This window comes from Sander lucioperca, chromosome 11 (assembly GCF_008315115.2).
Source record: "Sander lucioperca isolate FBNREF2018 chromosome 11, SLUC_FBN_1.2, whole genome shotgun sequence".
Classification (NCBI taxonomy): domain Eukaryota; kingdom Metazoa; phylum Chordata; class Actinopteri; order Perciformes; family Percidae; genus Sander; species Sander lucioperca.
Window position 1 is genome coordinate 23,931,388 of NC_050183.1, and position 24,000 is coordinate 23,955,387.

General features: G+C 42.0%; 1 protein-coding gene across 2 annotated transcripts in view; it reads left to right on the forward strand.

Annotated features, from left to right (window-relative positions):
- wdr18 (WD repeat domain 18) overlaps positions 1-24,000 on the forward strand; it is a 46,809-nt gene that overhangs the window by 14,780 nt on the left and 8,029 nt on the right. For both annotated transcript variants that reach the window (XM_036007067.1, XM_036007068.1), the window contains exons 6-7: positions 732-796; positions 16,477-16,601. In XM_036007067.1, the coding sequence (XP_035862960.1) occupies positions 732-796; positions 16,477-16,601 (190 nt within the window). The remainder of the gene's footprint in view (positions 1-731; positions 797-16,476; positions 16,602-24,000) is intronic.

Here is a 24,000-nt window from a genome sequence, read left to right on the forward strand (position 1 = left end):
ACTCATGTAGTCAGAGACACATACACGTAGTCATAGAGACACTCATGTAGTCATAGAGACACATACACGTAGTCATAGAGACATACACGTAGTCATAGAGACACTCATGTAGTCATAGAGACACATACACGTAGTCATAGAGACACACACGTAGTCATAGAGACATACACGTAGTCATAGAGACACTCATGTAGTCATAGAGACACATACACGTAGTCATAGAGACACATACACGTAGTCATAGAGACACATACACGTAGTCATAGAGACACATACACGTAGTCATAGAGACATACACGTAGTCATAGAGACACACACGTAGTCATAGAGACTCTCACGTAGTCATAGAGACGCTCATGTAGTCATAGAGACACGTAGTCATAGAGACTCTCACTTAGTCATAGAGACACACACGTAGTCATAGAGACGCTCACGTAGTCATAGAGACACACACGTGTTTGTGTCGATAAAGATTGTGTGTTTGAAGAGTGTGTGTCGATAAAGATTGTGTGTTTGAAGTGTGTGTGTCGATAAAGATTGGGTGTTTGAAGAGTGTGTGTCGATAAAGATTGTGTGTTTGAAGAGTGTGTGTCGATAAAGATTGGGTGTTTGAAGTGTGTGTGTCGATAAAGATTGGGTGTTTGAAGAGTGTGTGTTGATAAAGATTGGGTGTTTGAAGAGTGTGTGTCGATAAAGATTGGGTGTTTGAAGTGTGTGTGTCTGGTCTGCAGAGCCTCAGTCGGGATAAATCCTTCCAGTCCGACAACGACGGGAACCAGATCTTCAAGGGACACAGGTAAGACTGTTACTGCTTTCTGTTTAAATAAAGTTTAACTTCAGGTAAGATTGTTACTGCATTCTGTTTAAATAAAGTTTAACGGTAACACTTTATAATAACCATCATTAATAGATGGTAAATTAATAGTTAATTAATCTTTAGTTAATTGTCATTTGTTGGATACTCGTAGGTATACAGATTCAATTATTGGCATATTATCAAAGATGTTTATCAATATTAATAAAGTTATGAATATGGTTATTAATAACTTTATCAAATCAACAAACAATCAAAACGGGGCACCACCCTGAAACTTCAGGGGCCAATATTGAACTGTGGAATAGTCTCGTTGTCAGTGGAAGGGTGAAATCCGAGCACTGACCTGTGTCCAACCAGCAATTAATACAATAATTATACAAATAATCACAAACAACTGCTAATTAAAGTATAGTAGAATTTATTAACTTCAAAATGATCAATGGCCAATCAATAATCCTTTGATCAATTAAAACCAATATACGTTTCTTTTAAGTACAACAAAACAAAGCAAAAACAAAACAGCATGTGGGGAGACCCTCTCTCTCTGTGTGTGTGTGTGTGTGTGTGTGTGTGTGTGTGTGTGTGTGTGTGTGTGTATGGGTGTGAGAGAGAGTGAGTGTGAAAGAGTAGGGGGGGTGACGAGGTGTAGTCTAGCCAAAGACTACAAAAATGGCTACTCTTGTGAGCTGCCCAAAACTGTTTCACCCCAAGAGGGCGATATTGATAGGCTAGGCCCAAGATTAGCCGTTAGCTCATTCAGGCTACCGTGTGGTTGACACAAAGGGACACCCTGAGGAGCGCAGTTGTTAAGCAGTGTGCGTTCAAGGGGGTAAGCGTCTCCTCACAACCCGTAGATCCTATGGCGCCATTTTGATGCTAATAAGCACTCACCCCCCGTTAGCATCCCATTGACTGCCATTCATTTTGACGCCACTTTGACAGAGAATAACTTTACATCTGAAGCGTTTAAAGACTCTATTTGTCCATTGTTTATTTCTAAAGAAACATGACAATGTATAAAAGGCTCCATTACCTTGTAGCTCACGTTATGGCTCCGTAGCAGACGTTTTTATAAAAATAGGCTAACGATTGGGTCATAACCACGCGACTTACTGTCGCGTAGTAGAGGAATTACCGTATAGTACAGGAGAAGCTCTCAGGCAGTTTGGACTTCCATTAGCTGTTTAAGTTTAATTACTAATAACTATCATTGTAGTGATCAATAATTAGCCTGTGTCTATGTTATCTCCTTACACATACCTACGCTCTCCGTCTCTGCTAGATTGGGAATGATTGAGATTTCTCTCGGCACAGCTACCAGAAGACTTCCAACGTTCAGACAGGTTGCTCACGTCACATTTACGTCGTCTCTCTCAGTTGGAGTCTGCGCAGTAACGCTCGGCGCTCACCGGAAAAGTGCTTCTAATATCCTTCACTGGTCTCCGTCCAGAGCAACGGGATCTGTTGTTCCACTGTTATATACTGTCTATGTGTGCTAGCTACGTGACTAGCTGTTGGCCAGCTGTTCACCTTAGCACGTGTGTGTAACTAGCTATGTGTTCATATATGTGTGTGTGAGAGAGAGGTTAGAGAAAGAGATATATTTTTACTTGGATCGTGGTTACCGATAATGACCAACCCTCTCAGTCAACTCATGTCTGGACTAAAGTGGAATTAGGCTCAGACTCTGAGAATTTCGTCAGACTGACTGAGGGGACGTTCATTATAACCACTCCGGTGTACAGCACCTAAACTCAGTGGAAGGAGCTGGCAATGTAGCATTTACAGGTCACCCAAGCTAGCTACATATTCAACACAACATATTAACAATGCACCGTGATCAGAGTACATTCACAGAATAGATTTGACTCAGCGGTCACAATCCTAGATTAATAAATTACACGCGCAGCAATAGCACTGTATTAATCAGATCACATTAATGGTAACACAAAATAGCAGCAGTAGCAAATTACTCAATAAAACACACTATTTACCTCTGCCCAGACGTAAGCCTTCTTACTGTGTGTTCAGTCCGTTTGTTCCTGTCCATGGATTTCCACAGAACAGAACCGGTCCATGTCTGCTCGTCAGCAGATGACAGAGGAAGCTTTCCTTCCAAAAAGGGCAGAAGGAAGGGAGCTAGAGTCGACTTGAGAAGAAAAACGTTGTTTCCTTCTCCTGCAGATATGAAAACACTGGCGCGTGGTTTCATAGGATCCACGGTGCTTCCAGCACCGAAATTAAATCCACTTTGTTTCAAAAATGGAAGTTTTAGCACGAGCGCTTGGGCGCTAAGCTTTGAGGTAGGTAGGTTTCTATCCTCTTGTGGGGGAAGCCTCCCTCCCCCTTTTCCTGGGCGTGAGGACCGCATGTTGAGTCGGTCTGGCTGAACGTGGGGTTCAGAAGCAGAACCGCGGCTATCATGGTTGTGCAGTTGGGTAATGAGAAGCATTCAACCCACACAGTGAGAGTGCACGTGACAGTGAGGAGGTACTGGTTACCTCGCCCAGTTCTGGTAACTGGGCCGATCAAGTTTACCTGGAGGTGGGGACATACGTGTATGACCCCCTTTCCCTGGAGTACAGAGAAGGCGCCTGCTCCAGCCACCTTGAGGAGAGACTGCTGGGACTCTGAGGGAAGACAGTGGTTTTGCTGTGCAAAAGCTGGAGGCTGATCAGGTGGGCGCAAGAAATGGTGCAAGTCTGGCCTGACGGCAGGGTTCTTTGGCCAAAGTGATATGGGCACATCTGTGGGTGTGGTGCCATAAAAGGGTGCACCTTCAACCATACAGGGGTGGCGCGGTGCATCGCTGTTGTTCAGCGAGCAAAGGAAAGGCCTGTGAGGGTTGGAAAAATCAAGGCTGCCAGACTGCGGCAGCTGTGTGCTCGCCGGCGGCAAGGAAGAGTCAGAGCCAGGATCAGGCTCTGGAAGAATCATGGCCATTTGCTCATGAATGATGGTGACTTGTCCGTCTGGGGCTGGCAGACTGCCTGCAGGATCAAGTGGCTTCAGGATGTCGACCTGAGCCTGACTGTCCATGGTGGCAGTCAGTGAGTTGGCCCGGTCTCCGGTGGTTGTGACCGGTGTCCAAGCCATCTGTGTCACTTACACAGATGTGAATAGGATGCACAAGAGTCATCCTCTGGGGTGTGATATCGACCAAAACAGGTTTTGTGATGGGCGATTTATCTGGTAGGTAGCTGGGAATGCTACCACTGAATGCTACAGCTAGTACTGGTGTACTGTGGGGGAGCATTGTTTTAACGACTTCTGCTGAAATGTTAGAATGTGTCTGACTTTTCCTGGAGACGCAGTCCAGCAAGGCTAGAGTGCCGACACCCCCTTTTGCTCCTGCTGTGGTATCTGTACCGTGGGCTTTGCCCTTGTGGGCAGGGTCTCCCCAGGACGTCAGGGGAGGGGTTTGTGAGGTGCTGGGCGTCGTGGTTTCAGGGAGCACTCTGGGCTCCTCGAGGTCCCCTCCCTGGTCTGGTTCTGCTGGATACAGACCTTGTTTTGGGGATGGACATGTGTTGTCCGAGTCATCAGGAGCTCCCTCCCCCTTTCGTGGGGGCGGAGTCCAGGCAGAGTGTGGCTTTAAGCTACACAAAGTATCCATCGCGGTGGATGAAAGTTTCGATCCACTGTAACTGCACAGGGTTTGGAAGGTTTCTTCCTCTTTAATGAGTGAAGAAGATCTGGTTTCTTCAGGAAGCAGGATTTTGCAATCAGAAATTAGCTGGGGTGTCTCCTTGAAGAGTGGAGCACCTGTTTCCAGCAAACGGGCCGATAGCGGCTCTTGATAACTCTCAATTATGACCAGCTCTGACACCTCTCTACTGGAGTTCACTAGGCTGCTAGCCCTGGTCTCTGAGTAGACCAAAGTGACTGGAGGTTCCGAGGGGAGCCAAGTAGGTTCATCCAGGTCGGCTGGACCTTTGGATGTGGTAGGAGGGTCATGGTCAAAGGCAGAATCACGTGATTCTTGGACGCGCGAAGGTGTCAGCATACTTACCCGTTCCGTCGGGTCAAACCGGACACTCTTTTGGAGTCGGAGAGGATCATGCAGCCAAGGCTCGATCTGGCGAGTGCTCAGATCATGTTTTCGGAGCCAGCGGGGGCCATTCGAAACATCAGAAGAATCATAGTCACTCAGGTGAGGACGGCTCCTCCCCTTTGGCAGTGGGGATGGAGTCTATCAAAGCGGGATGGCGAGCTTTGTGGCTCGTACCGTTTGTCAGTGGACGGAACTCTGATTCTACCTGTGTTTCTCTGATGTTGCAAGAGATCCCTCCCTCTTTTGGCAGGGGAGTGGTACTCTGTCCTCCGAGGGGGAGGAGATGAAGAAGAAGAGTCTCTCTTCTGGGAAGGTGAGGAAAAGGGTTTTCTCCACCGAGGTGGTGGAGAAGAACAAGACTGGTGTCTCCGAGGAGGAGAACCTGAAGAAGATGATGAACGTTCTCTTCTCTGGGAAGAGGAAGAGTGGGTTTCTCGCTGAGGTGGCGAAGAAGACAGGTGTCTCTGACTGTGAGGAGACCAAGGAGGAGGCGAAAGGGAATGGTCTCTCCTGTGAGGGGGAGAATAGGACGCTGTTCTTTGCTCAGCACGCCGGAGCTGTGCTGACAGATCGTCACGGCTCTCCTCTAACCGAGAGATCTCATCACGCCTGGCTTGGACTCTCTGTCTAAGCCACGCCATTTTGCGCTGCTCAGCTTCATAGCTGTTCTGCAGCTGTGCGAGCTGTGCTTGGAGGACAGCGCGTTGCCGATGGGCTCTGCTCTGATAGATGAGCACCAATTGACCAAGCAAGCCTTGTATGGAAGCTTTTAGCATCCAAGACGGCTGTGCAATGTAAGCTAACAGTTCCTGGAGTATCTCATCGCAGGTAGCTTCATAACCTTCAAGGTTATTCCTATCCTCTACGGAGTCTAGGATGAGACAAGCGACCACATTCTGCAGGACTGTGTCGGTTGGCTCATTGGAAGTTCTCATTCCCAGCCTCTGGTAATCAAAGCAACTCATTTTACCTCTTTAGTAAACAGATTGCTACCAGGGCTAAATTCCTTTTGTGGTGACAAAGGGAACTAACTGTGAAAAAGTTGATACAAGTAGTACAGGTGAAAGGCTCAACCTGTAGTTCCTTTAGTTTTAAGTGTTGACTGCTAATTAAGCTAATTACTACAACCTAATCCTGTCAGGATGTCAGAGGTCACACACCTCAGGTGAGTAATAGCTGTCACTGTCAAAAATCAGAGTGTTAGTCGAGGATTTCAAGATCAAGTAGAACGCGAGAATGTTGTTGTCTAGACAACAAATAATCTAACCAATGTACACACTGAAAAATTCACAAACCACAACTGAATGTATGCTTGGCAGGTTGCAGAAAAATTAATTTTCAAAAATAAAAATTCCAAAAAAATTGATTTTTTCAAAAGTATTTAAAATTAAAACTTATGGATAATTATGCCTAAATGTTGCAAAAAGCAGATATTTAAAAATAATTTTTTATTTTTTATTTCTTTTTCAAAAGAAATTAAGTTTAAAAATTATGAAATACTATGTATAATCATTGTAATAACGCTGGTATCTAACAGCCTCACACGGGGCGCCATTAATGTTGGATACTCGTAGGTGTACAGATTCAATTATTGGCATATTATCAAAGATGTTTATCAATATTAATAAAGTTATGAATATGGTTATTAATAACTTTCAAATCAACAAACAATCAAAACGGGGCACCACCCTGAAACTTCAGGGGCCAATATTGAACTGTGGAATAGTCTCATTGTCAGTGGAAGGGTGAAATCCGAGCACTGACCTGTGTTCAACCAGCAATTAATACAGTAAGTATACAAATAATCACAAACAACTGCTGATTAAAGTATAGTAGAATTTATTAACTTCAAAATTATCAATGGCCAATCAATAATCCTTTGATCAATTAAAACCAATATACGTTTCTTTTAAGTACAACAAAACAAAGCAAAAACAAACCAGCATGTGGGGAGACCCTCTCTCTCTCTGTGTGTGTGTGTGTGTGTGTGTGTGTGTGTGTATGTGTGTATGGGTGTGAGAGAGAGTGAGTGTGAAAGAGTAGGGGGGGTGACGAGGTGTAGTCTAGCCAAAGACTACAAAAATGGCTACTCCTGTGAGCTGCCCAAAACTGTTTCACCCCAAGTGGGCGATATTGATAGGCTAGGCCCAAGATTAGCCGTTAGCTCATTCAGGCTACCGTGTGGTTGACACAAAGGGACACCCTGAGGAGCGCAGTTGTTAAGCAGTGTGCGTTCTGTAGCTAGCTACGTGACTAGCTGTTGGCCAGCTGTTCACCTTAGCGCGTGTGTGTAACTAGCTATGTGTTCATATATACAGTGAGGAAAATAAGTATTTGAACACCCTGCTATTTTGCAAGTTCTCCCACTAGAGGGGTCTGAAATTGTTATCGTAGGTGCATGTCCACTGTGAGAGACATAATCTAAAAAAAAAAAATCCAGAAATCACAATGTATGATTTTTTAACTATTTATTTGTATGATACAGCTGCAAATAAGTATTTGAACACCTGAGAAAATCAATGTTAATATTTGGTACAGTAGCCTTTGTTTGCAATTACAGAGGTCAAACGTTTCCTGTAGTTTTTCACCAGGTTTGCACACACTGCAGGAGGGATTTTGGCCCACTCCTCCACACAGATCTTCTCTAGATCAGTCAGGTTTCTGGGCTGTCGCTGAGAAACACGGAGTTTGAGCTCCCTCCAAAGATTCTCTATTGGGTTTAGGTCTGGAGACTGGCTAGGCCACGCCAGAACCTTGATATGCTTCTTCCAGAGCCACTCCTTGGTTATCCTGGCTGTGTGCTTCGGGTCATTGTCATGTTGGAAGACCCAGCCTCGACCCATCTTCAATGCTCTAACTGAGGGAAGGAGGTTGTTGCCCAAAATCTCGCAATACATGGCCCCGGTCATCCTCTCCTTAATACAGTGCAGTCGCCCTGTCCCATGTGCAGAAAAACACCCCCAAAGCATGATGCTACCACCCCCATGCTTCACAGTAGGGATGGTGTTCTTGGGATGGTACTCATCATTCTTCTTCCTCCAAACACGGTTAGTGGAATTATGACCAAAAAGTTCTATTTTGGTCTCATCTCAACTTTCTCCCATGACTCCTCTGGATCATCCAAATGGTCATTGGCGAACTTAAGACGGGCCTTGACATGTGCTGGTTTAAGCAGGGGAACCTTCCGTGCCATGCATGATTTCAAACCATGACGTCTTAGTGTATTACCAACAGTAACCTTGGAAACGGTGGTCCCAGCTCTTTTCAGGTCATTGACCAGCTCCTCCCGTGTAGTTCTGGGCTGATTTCTCACCTTTCTTAGGATCATTGAGACCCCACGAGGTGAGATCTTGCATGGAGCCTCAGTCCGAGGGAGATTGACAGTCATGTTTAGCTTCTTCCATTTTCTAATGATTGACTTTTTTCACCAAGCTGCTTGGCAATTTCCCCGTAGCCCTTTCCAGCCTTGTGGAGGTGTACAATTTTGTCTCTAGTGTCTTTGGACAGCTCTTTGGTCTTGGCCATGTTAGTAGTTGGATTCTTACTGATTGTATGGGGTGGACAGGTGTCTTTATGCAGCTAACGACTTCAAACAGGTGCATCTAATTTAGGATAATAAATGGAGTGGAGGTGGACATTTTAAAGGCAGACTAACAGGTCTTTGAGGGTCAGAATTCTAGCTGATAGACAGGTGTTCAAATACTTATTTGCAGCTGTATCATACAAATAAATAGTTAAAAAATCATACATTGTGATTTCTGGATTTTTTTTTTTAGATTAGGTCTCTCACAGTGGACATGTACCTACGATGACAATTTCAGACCCTCCATGATTTCTAAGTGGGAGAACTTGCAAAATAGCAGGGTGTTCAAATACTTATTTTCCTCACTGTATATATGTGTGTGTGAGAGAAAGGTTAGAGAAAGAGATATATTTTTACTTGGATCTTGGTTACCGATAATGACCAACCCTCTCAGTCAACTCATGTCTGGACTAAAGTGGAATTAGGCTCAGACTCTGAGAATTTCGTCAGACTGACTGAGGGGACGTTCATTATAACCACTCTGGTGTACAGCACCTAAACTCCGTGGAAGGAGCTGGCAATGTAGCATTTACAGGTCACCCAAGCTAGCTACATATTCAACACAACATATCAACAATGCACTGTGATCAGAGTACATTCACAGAATAGATTTGACTCAGCGGTCACAATCCTAGATTAATAAATTACACGCGCAGCAATATCACTGTATTAATCAGATCACATTAATGGTAACACAAAATAGCAGCAGTAGCAAATTACTCATTAATAAAACACACTATTTACCTCTGCCCAGACGTAAGCCTTCTTACTGTGTGTTCAGTCCGTTTGTTCCTGTCCATTGATTTCCACAGAAAGAGCAGAACCGAGGAAGCTTTCCTTCCAAAAAGGGCAGAAGGAAGGGAGCTAGAGTCGACTTTGATGAAGGAAAAGCGTTGTTTCCTTCTCCTGCAGATATGAAAACACTGGCGCGTGGTTTCATAGGTCCATGGTGCTTCCAGCACCGAAATTAAACCCACTTTGTTTCAAAAATGGAAGTTTTAGCACGAGCGCTTGGGCGCTGACCTGGTACAACCTGGGGTTGAGGTGGAAAGCGAAGATTTTGGTGTCTAAGCCAGTTTTATAGTCTCAGGCCCCATGCTGTGTTTGGAGTCCACTGGTCCAATGGGAATGCAGGACCTCCTGGTGTTTTGGCCATTTTGTGCAGTAACACCTGGGTGCGACTTTTAGTCTCCTGCTGTAAAATGGGGCTTCACCCTCTTGACTGAGAAGCCATGTGCTTTCTTTGTTTAAGAAAGGCCCATGTTTCTCAGAGGTCAGAGAGCCTTCAGGCTGTGGCTTTTTTCACGTAGCCTTACTGTTTAAGATCATAATGTTTAACTCTTACTTTCTGATGGTCCCAACACATTTCACTGTTAGCAAATCAAATTATAATTAATAATGTTGACTAATTATTAGTAGTGCTGTAAATTAACACTTTATTGTTATAGACATTATATCCCTCATACTATATTAGGTATCGGGTAATGATTCAGAAATGTTTGTAAACCTTTAAGAAACCATTTTTAAAACATCTATAAACATTACATAGATGGACCAGATATTCCCAACACTTTGATAAGGGTTACTAGTTAGTGTGCAAACCGTCTATAAACAGTGTCTGGATGGTTATTATAAAGTTGCAACAGATGTTTTTCATAGTTATTGGTTAGTAAGTGCTTTGAAAAGCAATGATTAGGGCTGTGAAACGATTAATTTTCTTAATCGCGATTAATCGCCAAATTTCTATAGTTAATCACGATAAATCGCATATTTTATCACATGATTAAAATTCTGTTTTTTTGCATTTCAGAACTGTTTTTAAGTCCATATTAACAATGGAAAGCCATTCTTACCAGTGGATCTTTACTGGGAATCAAATGAATGCAAAGAAAGTTACTTTATGAACTTGACTTTAAGATTTGTAATTGTTTATTATTTATTTACTGTAAACAAAAGAAATGTGTGAATCTGTCATTATTGCACAATTCCTCCAAGTCCCTAACCTAACTGAGATGTAACACTAACACTTTGCTTCTACAGTACAAACTAAATGGTCCAAAAACCGGATGCCACAGCAGGACATTTAACCTTTACGTTTTTCTCCTGGACAGAGAAGGGGGTGGGCAATGTCCCAAATGACAAAAACAGTCAAAAAAATAATACAAACAACCCAGTCCTAAAACCGTATGCTGATATACATAGTCCATATAGTGTTTAATAACTCCTAAATAATGTTGATTCCTCACTGACGTCCAGTGATCACCGGTTAATGAGACAGAGTTTGCACTCTGCAGCAGTTCCAGTTGGACTGCTTTCTCCGTGTGGTACAGGCTGTGTGTGGTGTAACTACTGTCCCCCTCGACGGCCATGTATAAGACGGTCAGGTGAGACTACTGTCCCCCTCGACGGCCATGTATAAGACGGTCAGGTGAAACTACTGTCCCCCTCGACGGCCATGTATAAGACGGGTCAGGTGAGACTACTGTCCCCCTCGACGGCCATGTATAAGACGGGTCAGGTGAGACTACTGTCCCCCTTGACGGCAATGTATAAGACGGTCAGGTGAGACTACTGTCCCCCTCGACGGCCATGTATAAGACGGGTCAGGTGAGACTACTGTCCCCCTCGACGGCCATGTATAAGACGGTCAGGTGAAACTACTGTCCCCCTCGACGGCCATGTATAAGACGGGTCAGGTGAGACTACTGTCCCCCTCGACGGCCATGTATAAGACGGGTCAGGTGAGACTACTGTCCCCCTCGACGGCCATGTATAAGACGGTCAGGTGAAACTACTGTCCCCCTCGACGGCCATGTATAAGACGGGTCAGGTGAGACTACTGTCCCCCTCGACGGCCATGTATAAGACGGGTCAGGTGAGACTACTGTCCCCCTTGACGGCCATGTATAAGACGGTCAGGTGAGACTACTGTCCCCCTCGACGGCCATGTATAAGACGGTCAGGTGAGACTACTGTCCCCCTCGACGGCCATGTTTAAGACGGGTCAGGTGAGACTACTGTCCACCTCGACGGCCATGTATAAGACGGTCAGGTGAGACTACTGTCCTCCTCGACGGCCATGTATAAGACGGTCAGGTGAGACTACTGTCCTCCTCGACGGCCATGTATAAGACGGGTCTTTTGTATTTATTTATTTATAAAGGACAACACACATTAATCAACATTTGTGTAAATGTGCCAATGTTAGCCAGCCGGCTAATTTTCAACTATAGTCCTTTGGCCAGATGATTATAGACCAGAGCAGCAAGAAGCAGCCAGATGTTAGTGCAGGTTAAACTACACAGACAGAAGTCAACGAGACATTAATACAGATTAAACTACACAAACAAGAGTCAACAAGACACCATACAGACAGCTAAAACAACAGAGAAGCTTTCTTAGCTTGCCATGCAGTGCCACAGGAAGCATCAAAACCCCAGCACAGCTACACATCAAACAGTATCCACCTTCAGTATAGGAAGCCATGCAAACATCAGAACGCATAGTAACATAGACCTAACCCATCTTCTATTACCGCTCAACCATGCAAAGCCGTAACAGCAGTAATGAAAAGATGATTCTAGGCTACATCAGTCGTTAGGTATGTGTTAATATTACACTGATTGTTAAGATGGTAAGATATTTAAAATACAGTTTAATTTTTCATACATCCCCAAAAAATGCAGGGCGAGTTAAATTTGATACCGGGCAAGATATCAACACATCAAACATGTTAGCAGCAGTTTATCAGTAATAACAACAATAATATAAAAAATACTGATTTAAAAATGTTCACAACTCTGACTATGCAAGAGCCAGGCCTTAAGACTTTGTGTGAGATGATGGTAGGTGGTGCAGTTTCTTATTTCATTTGGTAAAGTGTTCCACCTATTAGAGGCTCTAACAGAAAAACATGATTGACTGAAGGAGCTGGACCTGTAAGGGGTTACACAGTCCCCTCTCAGAACAGACCCAGTAGTTCTATTGTTAGAATTTTTTTGTTTTATAAAATTATTGAGTGGTGGAGGAGCTTTGCCATTCAGGATTTTAAACATTAGGGAGGTGTCATTGTATTTAATTAGATTTTCCCAACTAAGGATGCCATGTTTGTCAAGAATTTTAAAGTAATGATAAGTATTGTGTTTTCTGTCTAACACTTTGAGGGCCTGCTTATACAAAGAAAGAACAGGCTTAAGGGTTGTATATTTTGCTTGCGTCCAGCTTGTCATACAATATAATAGATGATCATTGAATCCAAATATAATTTTGCTGCTGAAGTTGTTAGGCAGCTTCTTATATATCTAAAATTGGCTATATTGTATTTAGTTATTCGGATTACTTTTTTCACTTGTTTTTTGAAAGACAAGTTGGAGTCAAGGATGATACCAAGATATTTGACATGAGAGACAACTTGAATATTCTCACCAGACACAGATTTTTTTGGTCACAATCTGAAGTAGAGTGTGTCTTAGAAAAAAACATACAGTTTTCTTAGCATTTAGACGCAGGTGAGAATCTTGAAGCCATGTAGTTAAATTTTCCATTGCTAATTTAAGTTTACGAATTAGTTCTTTTTTAGTTTTTGGATGGACGTATATTATAGTATCATCTGCATACATCTGAACTTCACACCCTGTACAAATTGATGGTAAGTCATTTACATATAAGCTAAACAACAGAGGTCCTAAGATAGAACCCTGGGGCACACCCATCTCATTGATCATAAAGGGTGATGTTTCATTACCCACTCTTACACACTGAATCCTATCTGCAAGATAAGACTTCATCCAATTCAACACGTTAGATGAAAAATTAAAATTGGCTAGTCTAGAAATAAGTATTTGATGATTCACAGTATCAAATGCCTTTTTAAAATCCAGGAATATAGCCCCAACAACACCTCCTTTATCTATTTTAAGTGTAATGTTTTCCAGGAGGAAGCAATTTGCCGTCTCAGTGGAATGATTTACTCTAAAACCAAATTGCATAGAATGCAGTGTGTAAGGGCTGGTGTTGAGATGAGTGGTCATTTGTTCAGCAACAAATTTCTCTGCAATTTTTGAGACAGCTGGTAAGATACTAATATGCCTGGTCCCCTATTTTATAGACTGGGACAACTATGGCTGACTTCCAATCTTTCGGAAATTTCCCTTCTGTAATTGAAGCATTTATTAACTTTGTTATTGGCTTAATTAAGGTATCTGTATGACTTTTTATAAACATGGCATCCAGTCCAAAAACATCCTTTGATTTGGAATTTTTAAGAGAGTTCAGAGTTGTTTTTACTACAGATTCAGAGACATCTGTTAGAGAAAAGACCGGTTGAGAGACATCTATAGATGGTAAGTCTTGGGGTGCAGGATAATTACAGTTTACTATTTCCTTAACAGAGTTCACAAAGTAAGAGTTAAGGAGAGTTGCTGTTTCTACAGCTCCTTTTACCAGGCAGCCGTTGTCCTTAATTTCTATCTGTTTTGTTATGTCATTAGGCAGCTTTCCAGTTAATTTTTTTAAATTGTCCCAGATTTGTTTGGGATTTCCCTTTGCTTCCCCTATCAGACTTACAAAGAAATTAGCTTTAGCCACTCGGATGTCCTTTGTTACCTTATTTCTAAGTGAAGTGAAGATATGTCTGTCATTCAATAATTTTGTCTTAAGAGATGTTCGCAGAGCAAGGTCTCTCTTCTTCATTAGTTTCCGTATATCACCATTTATCCAGGGCAGAGTACATTTGCCATCACCTTTGACTTTACTTTTCTTGATAAATTGTTCTGTTATATTTTGAATTGTGGATAAAAACACATGGGTATCATCATCAACATTTGAGCCAGACAGTAGTTCATTCCAATTAATGTTCTTAATTGCATTTTCATAATTACATAATTCACTCTTTGGTATTCTAAATTGGCTGCACTTTGCGTTAGATGACATATAGGCCCACTTTTTTGTGAGTTTTCTAACTAAGAGGATTAGGTTATGATCTGATAAACCTGTGATCATGTTGAATGATTGAATTACTCTATCTGGTTTATTGCTGAAAATTAAATCAATTTGTATTCTGGATTTTGGGGTTATCTTGGTTGGACCCTTCACTTACTGTCTGAGATCAAATTTATTTGTAATTTTTTCCAGTGCCTTTTTAACTGACTTATCATCCCAGTTTATGTTAAAATCACCCATTATAATTACTTCCTTATCTGAGCTGCATTCTCTTAGTATAGCATTTCATTTTTCAAAGAAAACAGATTTTGCAGAGGGTGGTCTATATACACCAATGAGAATAAAACACATTTGCGGTGACAGTGTTACGTTTAAACAAATACATTCTATGGCATTCTCAGCAGAGTAATGAATCTCTTTATATGATATTTGATCTTTAATATAAAACAACAAACCTCCACCTCGTCCCCCTACTCTATCTTTTCTAAAGGCATTATAGCCATGGATAGACAGGGCTGAAGATGGGGAGTTTTTATGAAGCCATGTCTCCGACAAACAAAGGAAATCTAGGTTAGAATCTGCAAGAAGATGTTTAATTTGTTCACTTTTTGGGACAATACTGTGTATATTCAGGTGCCCTCCAAGCAGACCTTTAGGTTTAGCAACAGGATCCCACAGTATTTTAGCACTGTTAACAGTTTGAAAGAAGTTCAATCTTCGTAGTTTCTTAATTGCTGGATTTAGTCCTGTGGCTTTTCGTAGCTGATTACTAGGTTGAGTTATGCTACTGTCGCTAAGGACACTTGATGGAGTTATATTTGAACAGCCATTTAAAACTCTGGGATTGTTTTTAGTTGGCCAACAGTTACCTGACCACCCACGGGAGTTGAGTTGTCGCTTGGGATGAATAGAGCCTGTAAAGTTGGATTCAGCAGTCTGTGAATCATTCACAGCGGTCGACCCCGAGAACGCCTCCCCGCAGCTGGCACCGCGGTAGCCTCGGGAGTTCGCCTCGCTGTAGGCATTCCCATGGTTAGCATCGCGGTAGCCTCTGGAGTTCGCCACTCTGTAGGGCCGCTGCAGTGCACCATCGGGTCATTCATTTTGTCTATAGGACAAATGAATGGAGAATCATGAAAGTTGAATTCTGAGAAATGCCCAAGTTGCCCAAAGGGCAAACAAACAACTTTTACTTTGATAACCCTATAGAACATGTTACTGTATAAAAGTTCACTGTACTCAATATTTCCAGGTCAACCTTTTGGAATTGCACATTTTTCGAAATTTCGCCAAAGTTCATGTGTTAGGTGGCCCCCCTAAATCTCAATGGAATTCCTCAAAACTTTGCAAAAGTCATTTTTATGTTAATTGGAACAAAATGCAATGCCAGCCAAATTGATATTTTGAAATTAAAATTTCCCATTCAAATTTGATGCACCCTTATATATATATATATATATATATATATATATGTGTATATGTGTGTGTGTGTATGTATATAGATAATTTTTTTATATGTTGCAACTTTATAGTAACCATCCAGACACTGTTTATAGACAGTTTACAAACCAACTAGTGACCACTGACAAAGTATTAACTATCTAAATAATGTTTATAGATGGTTTACAAAGTATTTCTTAACTATTTAACAAGGTATTATAGTCATCTGTTGCAACTTTATAATAACCATACAGACACTGTTTATAGACAGTTTGCACACTAACTAGTAACCCTTATCAAAGTGTTGGGAATATCTGGTCCATCTATGTAATGTTTATAGAAGTTTTAAAATTGGTTTCTTAAAGATTTACAAACATTTTTGAATCATTACCCGATACCTAATATAGTATATGAGGGATATAATGTGTGTAACAAAGTGTTAATTTACAGCACTACTAATAATTAGTAAACATTATTAATTATAATTTAATTGTTTAACAGTCAAATGACTGTTTGCTAACAGTGAAATGACAATTAACTAAAGATTAATTAACTATCAATTTACCATCTATTAATGATGGTTATTATAAAGTGTTACCCAGGAGGTAGATTTAGGATCTGACGTGAGTTTGTGTCTAACAGGAACTTGGTGACTTGTCTGTCGGTGTCGATGGACGGGACGTTGCTTCTCTCTGGCTCTCACGATGAGACAGTTCGACTCTGGGACGTCCAGAGCAAACAGAGCATCCGCTGCCTGGCACACAAAGGTAAGCCCCGCCCCCCAAAATCCACCAATCAGTGTGGGTTCAGACCATGAAGCATTTACGCCTGGCCCACACTAAAAGATCTTTCAAATCTTAACAGATGTACACACAATAATGTAAGGACAGATTTAAGGTTCCTATAGAACAACACACACTAATGTAAGGACAGATTTAAGGTTCCTAAAGAACAACACACACTAATGTAAGGACAGATTTAAGGTTCCTATAGAACAACACACTAACGTAAGGACATATTTAAGGTTCCTATAGAACCACACACTAACATAAGGACAGATTTAAGGTTCCTATAGAACAACACACACTAATGTAAGGACAGATTTAAGGTTCCTAAAGAACAACACACACTAATGTAAGGACAGATTTAAGGTTCCTATAGAACAACACACTAACGTAAGGACATATTTAAGGTTCCTATAGAACCACACACTAACATAAGGACAGATTTAAGGTTCCTATAGAACCACACACTAACGTTGGGACAGATTTAAGGTTCCTATAGAACCACACACTAACGTAAGGACAGATTTAAGGTTCCTATAGAACCACACACACTAACGTAAGGACAGATTTAAGGTTCCTATAGAACCACACACACTAACGTAGGACAGATTTAAGGTTCCTATAGAACCACACACACTAACGTAGGGACAGATTTAAGGTTCCTATAGAACCACACACTAACGTAAGGACAGATTTAAGGTTCCTATAGAACCACACACACTAACGTAAGGACAGATTTAAGGTTCCTATAGAACCACACACACTAACGTAGGGACAGATTTAAGGTTCCTATAGAACCACACACTAACGTAAGGACAGATTTAAGGTTCCTATAGAACCACACACACTAACCTAAGAACAGATTTAAGGTTCCTATAGAACCACACACTAACGTAAGAACAGATTTAAGGTTCCTATAGAACCACACACACTAACCTAAGAACAGATTTAAGGTTCCTATAGAACCACACACACTAACCTAAGAACAGATTTAAGGTTCCTATAGAACCACACACTAACGTAAGAACAGATTTAAGGTTCCTATAGAACCACACACACTAACGTAAGGACAGATTTAAGGTTCCTATAGAACCACACACACTAACGTAAGAACAGATTTAAGGTTCCTATAGAACCACACACTAACGTAAGAACAGATTTAAGGTTCCTATAGAACCACACACACTAACGTAAGGACAGTTTTAAGGTTCCTATAGAACCACACACACTAACGTAGGGACAGATTTAAGGTTCCTATAGAACCACACACTAACGTAAGAACAGATTTAAGGTTCCTATAGAACCACACACTAACGTAAGAACAGATTTAAGGTTCCTATAGAACCACACACTAACGTAAGAACAGATTTAAGGTTCCTATAGAACCACACACTAACGTAAGGACAGATTTAAGGTTCCTATAGAACCACACACTAACGTAGGGACAGATTTAAGGTTCCTATAGAACCACACACACTAACGTAAGGACAGATTTAAGGTTCCTATAGAACCACACACTAACGTAAGGACAGATTTAAGGTTCCTATAGAACCACACACACTAACGTAAGGACAGATTTAAGGTTCCTATAGAACCACACACTAACGTAAGGACAGATTTAAGGTTCCTATAGAACCACACACTAACGTAAGGACAGATTTAAGGTTCCTATAGAACCACACACACTAACGTAAGGACAGATTTAAGGTTCCTATAGAACCACACACTAACATAAGGACAGATTTAAGGTTCCTATAGAACCACACACTAACATAAGGACAGATTTAAGGTTCCTATAGAACCACACACACTAACGTAGGGACAGATTTAAGGTTCCTATAGAACCACACACTAACATAAGGACAGATTTAAGGTTCCTATAGAACCACACACACTAACGTAGGGACAGATTTAAGGTTCCTATAGAACCACACACTAACATAAGGACAGATTTAAGGTTCCTATAGAACCACACACACTAACGTAGGGACAGATTTAAGGTTCCTATAGAACCACACACACTAACATAAGGACAGATTTAAGGTTCCTATAGAACCACACACTAACATAAGGACAGATTTAAGGTTCCTATAGAACCACACACACTAACATAAGGACAGATTTAAGGTTCCTATAGAACCACACACTAACATAAGGACAGATTTAAGGTTCCTATAGAACAACACACTAACGTAGGGACAGATTTAAGGTTCCTATAGAACAACACACACTAACGTAAGGACAGATTTAAGGTTCCTATAGAACAACACACTAACGTAAGGACAGATTTAAGGTTCCTATAGAACAACACACACTAACGTAAGGACAGATTTAAGGTTCCTATAGAACAACACACACTAACGTAAGGACAGATTTAAGGTTCCTATAGAACAACGTGTAACTGCGTGTGACGGTCATAACAATGACTCACCTTAGTTTGATGGGATGTTTTATCCTTTTTACGCTGTTATGCAAACTTTTGGGCGTACTCTGCGAACAAAAGGAGTCCCCCCAATATACCCGCAAGTTTCTCCTGTTCCTGCGTAACTCCAATGCGGGAATTGTGGACTCCCAGGCGGCTCTTCCACCAGAGATCATCCAGTCGGCAGTCCCCGCAGAGAACCAGAGTTGGTCATCCAGGACAGGAGTGAGGAAAAGGGGGAGACGCGGCGGCGTACGGCAAAGATTGAAGCAACAAGGCCATCGTCGGATACCTCTTCCTTCAATTATCCTTGCCAACGTCCAGTCCCTTCGTAATAAAGTGGACGAGCTTCAGGCAAAAGTAAAGTTCCTTTCAGAATACAGATCCGCCTGTCTCCTCGCCTTGACAGAGACGTGGCTCAAAGATCAGGATCCACTCTCTGATTTTGAGTTGGATTGTTTTGGCGAACCTGTCCGTCTTGACAGGGACTCCACAGTGACGGGAAAATCACTTGGTGGAGGTTTATGTCTTTATGTAAACAAGAAATGGTGCAATACGGTGATTGTCAGAGAAAAACTGTGTACTCCTGATATAGAACTTTTGTCTCTATCTCTACGCCCCTTCTATCTGCCCAGGGAATTCCCACAGATATTTGTAACTCTTGTTTATATTCACCCGAAGGCTAATGCCGACCTAGCGACCCGGGCTATGGTGAAGTGTGTGCAGCGGCTTCAGGGGATTTCACCTGAAGCACCAAACTTCGTCATGGGCGATTTTAATAACTGTAAGCCAGGGAGGTCCCTGTGTAATTTTTATCAATATGTCACCTGTGCAACACGACGGACCAAAAGGCTGGACCTCTGTTATGGATCCGTCAAAGGTGCTTATAAATCCTACAGCAGAGCTCCACTTGGCATGTCCGATCACAACTCTGTTTATTTGGTTCCGTCCTACAAACCGGTACTGAAGAGAAACAAGCCGGAACGAGAGTTGGTTCCGGTTTGGTCAGAGGACTCAATCCAGTGTCTACAGGAATGCTACTGCTGTACTGATTGGGATCTATTTAAAAATGAATGTAAGGATATTGATGAGCTTACAGAGACTGTCTCCGCATACATCACCTTCTGTGAGGAGTTAGTCATTCCTAGAAAACTTATTTCCATATATCCAAATAATAAACCTTGGGTCTCCAAATCTGTTAAAAGCATAATTAATCAACTAAATATTAGCTTCAACCGAGGTAACATGACTCAATATAAAGTATTTCAAAAACAAGCTAAAAAGGAACTTAAGCTTGCAAAATTTAACTATAAGGACAAAGTTGAGAACATGCTGAGCACAGGCAACTCACATCCTGCATGGGAGGGTGTGAAAGCCGTGATGGGGATGCAGTCTAAGAAGTGTCCGATTTCCCTCAATGGCATGTCAGACCGTGCCCTCTCAAATGAACTGAACACTTTCTATAATTGTTTTAATACTTATGACTTTAGTGAGGAGTTGTCAGTCTTTTAATAACATTGCCCCTGGGCAGAGCAATGTCCAGGTTAACAGAAATAAGATCCTGACACTCTTCAGAGGTGTTAAAGAAAGGAAAATTCCTGTTTGTGCGGCTGCTTTTCATTGATTTTTCTTCAGCCTTTAATTGCATTCAACCACATATTTTAGCAGGGATTTTAAAGAATACTTTTAATATCGATCCTAGTCTTATCTGTTGGCTGATGAACTTTTTAACTGACAGGTCTCAACGCGTGAGAGTGAATAGCATCTTATCCGATGTTTTCCTCCACTGGTTCCCCCCAGGGCTGTGTCCTCTCCGCGATCTTATTTATTTTATATACAAATGCATGCAAAAGCCAGCACACCAGGCGTCATATCATTAAGGTCACTGACGACTCGGTAATAGTGTCGCTGCTGACGCACAACGACCCTGAGTATGGCACTACCTTAACTGATTTTACAGAGTGGTGCAAATCGTCTTTTATGAACATTAACGCGGAAAAAACTAAAGAAATGCTGATTGACTTTAGGAAGAATCCCCCCCACACACTAACATAGGGACAGATTTAAGGTTCCTATAGAACAACACACACTAACGTAAGGACAGATTTAAGGTTCCTATAGAACCACACACTAATGTAGGGACAGATTTAAGGTTCCTATAGAACCACACACATTTTGGATGAAAGCGTCAGCTAAATGAAATGTAATATGTTTTAGATTATCTCTAGAATCATAAAATCTGAGTTTTGCTGAAGTCCGTTGGTACGGAGGAAATGTTTCTCATGTGGTGTGTTCCTGTGTTCCATATTATATTAATACTAAAAACACACTCATACAGACATCCACATTTAAAAATTGCACATAGCCCTATTAACAGAGATCGGATAAGGGGTTGAATGGCAGCCTTCCATCTGATGCCTGTTGACCTGTTGATGATGGATTGATTGTAAGGGGTTTTCACTGCTTCTGTTTTTTAATTTCAATAGATGCAACATCTTTCCAAAAGTCTATAAGGAATCCTGATGAATACACCTGATTTTAATATTGACCAATAATCGAGCAGCGCTCAACTGATGTGAATCAGGTCAGACGGTGAAGCTGACTCTCTGCTGGTTTGTTAATAAAGCTTGAGATCACCGGCCTTCTCTCCCTCTCTCTCCCTCTCTCTCCCTCTCTCTCTCTGTCTCTCTCTCTCTCTCTCTCTCTCCTGCTCTCTCTCTCCCTCTCTCTGTCTGTCTCTCTCTGTCTCTCTCTGTCTCTCTGTCTCTCTCTCTCTGTATCTCTCCCTCCCTCTCTCTCTCTCCCTCTCTCTCTCTCTCTCTCTCTCTCTCTCTCTCTCTCTCTCTCTCTCTCTCTCTCTCTCTCTCTCTCTCTCTCTCTCTCTCTCTCTCTGTCTCTCTGTCTCTCTCTCTCTGTATCTCTCCCTCCCTCTCTCTCTCTCCCTCTCTCTCTCTCTCTCTCTCTCTCTCTCTCTCTGTCTCTCTCTCTCTGTATCTCTCCCTCTCTCTGTCTCTCTCTCTCTCTCTGTCTTTCTGTCCCTCTGTCTCTCTCTCTCTCTCTGTCCCTCTCTCTCTCCCTCTCTCTCTCTCTCTTTCTCTCTCTCTCTCTCTGTTTGACTCTCTCTCTCTTTCTTTCTCTATCTCTCTCTCTCTCTGACACACTCTCTCTCTCTCTCTTTTCCTTTCCATCTCTTTGTCTTCTTTTCCATCTTGTTGATAATAAATGTTCGTGCCGTGGCTGACAGGAACACCATCATGACTGGCACTTTGTAATTACCCATAATCCTCTGGGTGTCACTTCAAACGGCCGCCAGGAGACGGTAATCCCTCTCTGGCTGGCCGGACGGACTCGTGGCCGTCGGCACATTCTGGGACTTTCTTCCTGCAGAAACCAGACTGACTGTTAGAGAAATAGCTTGATCCTGCGTGACGGCAGCGCTTTAAACTGATTGGTCTCAGCTCAACAGATTCTGCTGCATGCTGGGAAAACACCAGAGGAAACACAATGGTTTTATTTCAAATCACAACCTGATGAAACCAAGATTAAACATCACAACTAGAGGTGTTCTGATACGTTTCTTCTTCCTGATATGATTCCAATACCTGAACGTGGTTACCGGCCGGTACCGAGTACCGATCAATACCAGCGTGTTAATAAATACATATATTTAATATGTTCTACCAGCTGGTACTACTATCCCTGTACGGATGTGATATTACTGCTATCATTGTTGTTGAAGGCGGTTCTGAAGATTTAAGGCAGTTCTGATGGTTTAAGGCGGTTCTGATGGTTTAAGGCGGTTCCGAAAGCTTAAGGTGGTTCTGAAGGTTTAAGGTGGTTCTGATTGTTTAAGGCGGTTCCGAAGGTTAAATAATAATAAAGTGTATATATATATATATATATACATACACACACACACACACACACACACACACACACACACGAAATGAAATTTTCACCAGATGTCAGTAACAACCCAAGTAATCCACACATACAAAGAAATCAAAACAAATAAGTCCATAAATTAAGTTGTGTGTAATAAAGTGAAATGACAGTGAAAAAGTATTGAACACACTTGCTGAACCTGTATGAAGAAACTAGTCGCACAAATAGCTGTGATTTTTGCCCACACAAACTTCAAATCTTGAAGGTTCCCGGGGCATCTTCTCTGATCTCTGATCTTCAGTTCTTTCCAGAGGTTTTCAGTTGGATTCAAGTCGGGTGATTGACTGGGCAATTCTATTTTTCTTTCTCTGAAACCAACTGAGAGTTTCCTTGGCTGTGTGTTTGGGATCATTGTCTTGCTGAAATGTCCACCCTCGTTTCATCTTCAGCATCCTGGTGGATGGCAGCAGATTCACATTTCTCTATTCATCCTTCCTTCAATCATATGAAGTCTGCCCACACCATAATGCTCCCACCTCCAAACTTCACTGTTGGTATGGTGTTTCTAGGGTGAAGTGCAGTGCCATTTGTCCTCCAACCATGGTGTGTGCTATGCCAGCCAAAGAGTTCCATTTTGGTCTCATCTGACCAGATTATATTCTTCCAGTAGGTCATTGGCTTGTCCAGATGTTGTGCAGCAAATTTTAAGCGAGCTTCCACATGCCTTTTCTTGAGCAGTGGTGTCTTGCGTGGTGTGCATGCATAGAGGCCATGGTGGTTGAGTGCATTACTAATAGTTTTCTTTAAAACAACTGTACCTGCTTCTTCCAGGTCTTTCTGAAGATATCTGCGAGTGGTCCTTGGTTCTTCGACAACTCTTCTAAGTATTCTATGGACTCCTCTGTCAGAAATCTTGCGAGGAGCACCTGGTCATGGCTGGTTAATGGTCAAATGAGGTTCTTTCCACTCCCGGATAATGGCCCCAACAGTGCTCACTGGAACTTTCAGAAGTTTAGATATTCGTCTGTAACCAAAACCATCCGTATGTTTTTCTACAATAAGCATGTGAAGGTC